This window comes from Pelecanus crispus, chromosome 13, assembly GCF_030463565.1.
Source record: "Pelecanus crispus isolate bPelCri1 chromosome 13, bPelCri1.pri, whole genome shotgun sequence".
Taxonomy (NCBI): Eukaryota; Metazoa; Chordata; class Aves; order Pelecaniformes; family Pelecanidae; genus Pelecanus; species Pelecanus crispus.
The window spans coordinates 23,391,290-23,398,410 of NC_134655.1; the positions used below are offsets into that span (position 1 = coordinate 23,391,290).

Consider the following 7,121-nt stretch of genomic DNA (forward strand, 5'->3'; position numbering starts at 1 on the left):
ATTGTGTGTTTTTAGCAGAGAAGACACTTCAGCGGATGTCAGTGTATGGATATGGGATTGTCTTGGGCTTGATTATAGAGACATGAAGTTGGGAAAATAGAAGAAAAGCTCCTGGGACATTTCCACCATTTCCTAGCAAAAGCTTTGTTGCTCCCCCCTGTATATTTTCTAGTCGAGCTAGGTAAGGCGTGGATGGCAACAGCGGTGGGTGTAGTCACGCCAGTTGGGTGGCTCATCAGCTCCCAACACATCAGTCTTAAACAGAGTTTTATCTTCTATACATCGAAAGATTTCCACTGCCACAGAACTCCCCCGAATAAACTTGCAGGATCTTCCACATGGAGTTGGTAATTGAGTATCACAGAACAGTCCCAGATTTCATGCGAAATATCTTCATTCTTTTAAGCTGGCTTTCTTGTCATTCCTTAATCGATGAGGCACTCTCTTTGCTCATCAGCCGACTCCTGATGACCATGCTGCTGTGCCTTGATATCTGGTCCTGAAACTCTGAAGTCATAAAGAAATACAGGATTGGATCCAAACAGCAGTCTAGACTCGCAAGACTTAAGCAAAAGGGTTGGGCGTAGAGTGTGATGGTACTCAGGAAGCAGTCTGTAATGACATTTTCTTTCACTAACATGTAGAAAAAGAAGTTGATGTGGTATGGTGCAAAACACACACAGAATACAATGGCACACATGGAAACCATCCTTAAAGCCTTCCGCCTCTCACTGCTGTTTTGCAGCGGTATCTGGAAGCCCCGAAGAGAGTCTTTGGTTTTCCAAGTACAGAATAAAATAATAATGAGAGGGCCGATGAACCCAAAGAGCTCTGCTGTGGCTGTCATCAGCACGGTGGCTGCCTTGCTGTCGATCTGCCGGACTTGAAGGTCTGCAAAGCAAGTATTTGAGTATTTGGCCAGGCCGTAGCTGCGCATGATGGGGAACGGCAAGCACGCCACCCCGACGACGAGCCAGACGACAGCGCTGATGGCTACATCGTACCGTCGCTTCCAGTCCTTGGCTTTGAATGGCTGATACAGGAAGAAATACCTCTGAATGCTGATGCAGGTGAGGAAACAAATGCTGGCGTACATGTTGAGGTACTTCAGGTAGAAACACAGTAAGCAAAGGAATCTCCCAAAAGGCCATGTGGAGTTAATATAATAGTATATTCGCAGTGGCAGGGAGAGGACGTGAGCCAGGTCAGCCATGGCCAGGTTGATCATGAAAATGACGGCTTTGCTCTTCTTGCTGATGAAGCGGCACAAGACCCATAAGGCAGCGCTGTTGGCCAGGAGGCCGGGGATGAATATGAGGGTGTAAGTGGTTGCGTACAGGCTGTTTTTGAACGTTATATTGTGATCGGAGCAGGTCTGGTTGCTCTGCGTCATGACTGGGCTGCTGGAAACTTCTGTCATGATATAGGGTGGGTGGGTCATTCCTGTAGAGAACAAAAACAGGGGCTGTAAAGGCAAAGGCACTGCAAGAGTTGATATTCACATTCGCATTTCCTATTTGACTATTCAGTACAAAGCAGAGGGTTGGAAATGTCTTCTGTATAAAATATCCTGCTATCTTCAAAGCTGCCCCTTCAGAGGTCTCCCACTATTCACACAGAGGTGGGGGACCATTCTTGTTGTGTCAGTCCCCTTGCTGGGCTGTCCGAGTGCCATAAGCACAGGTGAAGCCGTGCCATACTGCTAATAGAGGAGTAAGAGAAGCTGCCTATCCTTTTGGCAGCTCAAGGTCATCTGTGGTTTGGTCTCTGGGTAGCAGGGGAGGAATACACGGAAGAAAAGTGTGCCATAGCCCAGCTTCTGCATGTGAGCAACCACACGGCTCGACAGTCAAAATGTGGGTGCCAACCACTGAATCGTACCTGTGTTAAGTTGTACGTTAGGCATTGCGTGGGTGGCATGTCTCCTGACCCCATCAGTGGACCTCACGGACCCACCTTCTCTGGCATGATGAGGACAGGCCATGTGGAAAAGGGTAGCAGGGAGTGGGCCTGAGAAGTTTGCCTGGTTTAAGTGTAGCCAGTGCTCCTGAAGCGTGCTGCTACGTGTTTAAGCTAATGTAACAAGCATTAACTTGTAAGTAACAATCACCAACTTCCATTTCTTGTCACCCCAGCAGCCTCAGTTTAACACTTTTTTTCCATCAGATAATTTTATTTTTAGATGCTTCCAATTTCTGGCTCTCCTTTGATTCAGCTGAGTAGGGATGGCAAAATGTCACATGTTGAACTGTTGGGCCATCTTTTTTTGTGTCAGCTTTTGTAACTGGGACTTGACTTCAGTAAGGCAACACAGGCAGGAGGAGTTTGGCTTTATTGGGTATTTCCCCATAGGGTTGTAATTCTCATTACAGTGATTCCCTCCTGCGTCTAATACAACAGTTAAAAATGAGTATCAGCTTCCTATTTCAAGTGGCACTGCAGACGCTGATTCATTCCTTCCAACTCACTTCCTGCACCACTGGCAAGGGGCATTTGCCAGAAAAAGTGTCTCTGTAGGTAGATATTAGTAACTCATACCCTGTTACTAATGGTTTTTTTACTTCATGTTACAAAAAAAGAGTAGTGTTTAGAGCTCTCAAATGACAAAGAACACAAATAGCTGGTTTTTCAGCTTGTTAATCATTGCGGTACTTGGACTTGGCAGTTCCCACAGACACTGTTCAAGGCTGCTATGGAAGGGTTGTAACTCAGGCCCCAGAAAGGCCCAGACGTGGCAAGGTCCCAGCATGGGACACAGGCCACCCTCACCGCGGGTGCAGTGGCTCTGGCTGACGCCGATGGTGAGCGGGGCCACCTAACCATGGCTCCTGCGGGCTCCCTAAACAGATCCGGTTGCCAACTTTCTTGCTTTTCTTTTTCAACTTGCCTTTCATTTTCTCACACTTTTCAAAAAGCAAGGTCTGCACATTTATCTCCTGCAGCATCCTCAGCTGTAGCAACTGGGCTACATCCTTCAGTTGCACCAAACTTGAAAGAAATGCTGCAGTTGAAAAACCCTCTATCTAATCTCCCTCCCTCACCAAGATGGCAGGAGTACGCTGAGGCCAGGTGCTTCAGAGCACACCTCCCAGGCTGGTTTTGTCCCTCTAGGGCAATCACTCCAGTCTGCAGTTCACTCCCAGTAACCCTCGCCCCAAGGCAGCTCTGGGACAAGATGCTCTCCTCCGTGGTGAGGTTTCCCCAGCCACCCTCATCCCAGGACACCACAGCCTTGTTCCTATCACAAGGCCAGAACATGCCCATGAGAAGGGAAGAGGGCTCAAAGGGCGCTGGTAACGAGATGCGCCTGGCCCATGGCCTGATCGCCACCGGTCTGAGCAGCGACGTTGGAGGTCTCCTGCTCTCCTTTCTGGTGCTCCTCAGGACACTGAGACAGGGAGTGGACAAGGCATGGAGCTGAGCAGTGGGGTGTTCACTCAGGGCGTTGCTTCTCAGAGAGGTAAATTTGGGTTACATCCCATCTCTTGAGAGTGCTGTGAATTTCTGGCACTCGTTTGCGATCCCTTTCCATCTGGTTCACCTACAGCTCTAGCTGGGCGTGCTGTCTGCTGCCCTGTCTCCAATAAGAGCACTGCTCACTGCGCCCAATTTCTGTCCCTTCGGGTGACCTCCCACTTTGCCAAGAAGCCATTAAAGAGCCACTTTCAAAGTTACTAGCTGCCTGGTTTCCCTTGGATGTCAAGGTTAGGCTGACTGGCTGGTGATTCTCCAAAAACACAAGTGCTAGATGGCCACTGAAACCGTGGAGGGTTAGGTACATTTGCAAAACGATCTATATTAAGGACACGCTCAAATTGAAATGCTGGCCAGTGGACGTGTGCTCTTCAGTTCAAATGAGTCATAACAGTCAGTTTGCTTATTGAGGTCTCTAAACACAGTTGGTCCTTATTTACATTTCATGTGACAGCTAAGGACCAGACCGCAGTGTCAGCAATCAGAATAATCAAGTTCAGGCTGCTGACTCAAACTGGCCTCTGAATGGAGCCATTTAGGGTAAACTGATGCGTCTGCTGTAAGATGAGGGTGATGCTGAGCACACACGCTTGATACCAGAATTCAGCCTTCACTTTCTGATTGCAGCAAACTGTGCCCAGGCACGCAAACGAGCACAGGGCTGGGCTGCAGCATGCCTGAGACCAGGAGGGAGCCCACAGCATGGAGATGTTCCCCCTCGGCCTTCATCTTCATCTGCTAATTGTCCACAAGGTGTCAGAGTTAATCAAGATTTCGTTTCTCTGCCCTACTCTTTAAGGTGTTTTTCTAACCCCCAAGGGACTAAGGCTGTCTGAGTGGCAGGAGGCAGAGGCGGTGGTGCGACTGTTCCCGTGAGCTTGTGTTGCTGTCTTCTAGGGTGATCCCAAATTGAAAAACTCTTGTGTTGCTGAATAACTGATGTTAGGGGGAAAAAAAAATCCTCTCAGGAGTAGTCCTCACATTGCTGGTATCTACAGGTAGAAGAGGCTTGAAAAGCTGCACTTTGATGGAGAGCAGGGAGCTGCTTTGAACCTCAGAGCCAAAAGGTTACAAAACCCAAGCTGTGGAAATGGAGGTGATATCCCATCCCCACCACCCCGAGCAAGTGTAACATGGTGATTGGCGAACAGGAGACTTATGGCCCGTGGAGGCAGAAAAAGCCTCTCCTTTGCATTCAGTGAACTCCGGGTCAGGCCATTTACAACGGACTGAGCAGGGTGACCTGGCTGGCGGTACAAAAGCATTAACACAGTTAATATATACATGGGTGATGGCTGCTGGCTCATCAGAACAGGGCACTTTCTGAGAATGAATGACTTCATTACAAAGTCATAAAAATATAACGAGGTTAAATGATCTCTTTAGACACAAGGCACCCGGGCATATGCACAGGTGACTATAAAACAATTGCATTTCTGCCCTTCCTCCCACTTCTCTTCTTCAGGTTGAAACTTAATCCTACATCGTCCCCTTATCTTCTCACCTGTGCACAAAAGCAGACGTACAGGATACCACTGAATGTCAGTCTGAAATTAGGTCTCCCAAGCAAAGTCGTGTGCTGCATGATGGCTGCACAAGCAAAGGTAGAAGTCTGAAAAGCTCCATCAGACTTCACTGATGCTTATTTACGTATTGCAGGGAGACAGCTCCTACCAAAACATTGTTTTCAGAATATGAAATAAGAAAAAAAATGGTAGTAAATAAATACACTATTATCTATCTACTGGTTTTTACATTTTAATTAGAGTCTGTATTTCTAAGGCTGTTGCAATAAGGACAGAATTAAGTGTGCACACTATTACTTGTAGCTGGACATCTGGAAACTAAACATGGGATTTCCAGGAAAAAACCGCCCATCTTGATAGGCCTGTGAAGCATAGGAATGTCATTCCAGAGTCCTGGATCTTTCTGGCATGCCCATCAACAGATGGGTTAATTGATTTGATTAAGACACAAATGCCTCTGCACTCTGCCCTCATTGCATGGCTGTGAACACCTCACGCTACTGCACTCGCACTTCGGTATGAAACCTCCGCAGTCAGAAGTGGAAAGTTCTACAGTTAAGGGTACTTTTTCTGGTTTTCTTCTTCCACAAAAAAGAGCAGATTTGGGTTGTCTGATCTGTCGTGATGAGATGTTCTCGTTTTGCAACACTAGTCTAATTCTGACTTCTGCAGCTCCGGCAGCTGAAGAAGCAGGGCATGCACACGCAGCAGGACGCCGGCAGCCGTGTTGGAGCGCTTGCTCCAGGCAGGGCGAGGGCTGTCCCGTGGATGGACTTCCATCATGGATGCAATTCCCATGGCTGCAATGTTCGCACCAGAGCCAAGGTCCCAGCACTTTCACTTGACACCAGAAAACATGCCCTTGAACAAAGATCACACTCTTACTTCACACGTCCCACTGCTCCAGCCTGCTGCTGAAGTCCGCTCCTACATAAATCTGCGGCAAGCCAGATTTGACATACTGACTCACTTTTGGTGCGATTCTCTTTTGATTTACCTTAAGAAATTTCAGATTCAGGGGCCACCTGCTATGAATTCTGTCTGTAGCTGCTGAAGTGCATATGTGCTATATTGCTGTGCTCCCCTCAGAGCTGAGCTGCCGGTGCAAGTGAATGCGAGCGCATCAGTAAACCACCTTTTCCAAAGTACAGTTTAAAAGCTTCAGTCCATGAAGTAAGTTAAGTTTTAATCCAGACCAGTGACTGCAGCCTGAATTATGAATTAAAACTGCCTCAGGGTTCTCATGAACAAAACCAAGTCCAAGCGATCTTGCTATTTTTGTCATATTGTTTCCCCTGGCTAATATTAATTTCCTACCGTTGCAATTCAAAGAGCATTGGATGGCACAAAGACTGGCAGCATGTAGATTTTTTTTTGTGGTAATATAAATCGCCGTTAGAAAAAACAGATTTGCAGCTTTCCCTTACTGTCAAGTATGTTTTTAAAATACAAGATATTCCCTGAGAAATCAGGCAAAAGAAAGCAATTGTGCCTAGCAATGGCACTGGAGAACAGTTGGAGAAGCGCTAATTGCCCACACTATTCTCTAGTGACAGCAATTTCATGCAGGCGCTGTTTCCACTCCTCCATGTGTTCATACAGAGGATTGGCGCGCAAGGAGGGCTGCTATTTTTCAAGACTCAAAGCACTACAAATTTCCTCCTGGCGAGAGCCAGCCTCTAAGAAAAAGCCCGAGGAGCGCACCGTTTTCTTAGGAAGCAGCGTAGGCTCCTTAACGTTGGTTCTAGATCACAAAGAGAGAGCTTAAAAGCAGCCTTACCGTTTCGGGCAGAAACGCAGCCAAGTACAGCCGTGCTGTCAGGAGGAAGTAGAGTGCCCCGGCTGCACCGCACCAGCCTTGTTTACATGTGCACAGTGACCTGAATGACATCATGGGGTGCTGCAAGGTGCTGCTTTGCCTGCGGCTCCGCGCCGGGGCTGCCGCTGGGGCGGGTGCCTGCCGTGCAGCCCCTGCCTGCTTTTGAGGGACTCGCTTGCTCGGCTCCCAGCTCTGCTGAGCTGAGTCCCGGCCAGGCGTACGCACAGTTGCCCCAAAATGGGGTTCGTGTGCCTTCGTCCTCGGTGTTTTCTCTCCTGCTGCTCCACCGGGATGGCTCAGCA

The 7,121-nt window shown here is 48.1% G+C and overlaps 1 protein-coding gene across 1 annotated transcript; it reads right to left on the bottom strand.

Annotated features, from left to right (window-relative positions):
• LOC104025083 (putative P2Y purinoceptor 10) lies at window positions 1-6,809 on the bottom strand. The gene is made up of 2 exons (XM_009485624.2): window positions 6,781-6,809; window positions 1-1,443 (listed from the first exon to the last, which is right to left on the bottom strand). The coding sequence occupies exon 2, from the start codon at window positions 1,439-1,441 to the stop codon at window positions 419-421; it is 1,023 nt and encodes a 340-aa protein (XP_009483899.2). The 5' UTR covers window positions 1,442-1,443; window positions 6,781-6,809; the 3' UTR covers window positions 1-418.
• Between the last annotated feature and the right edge of the window lie 312 nt (window positions 6,810-7,121).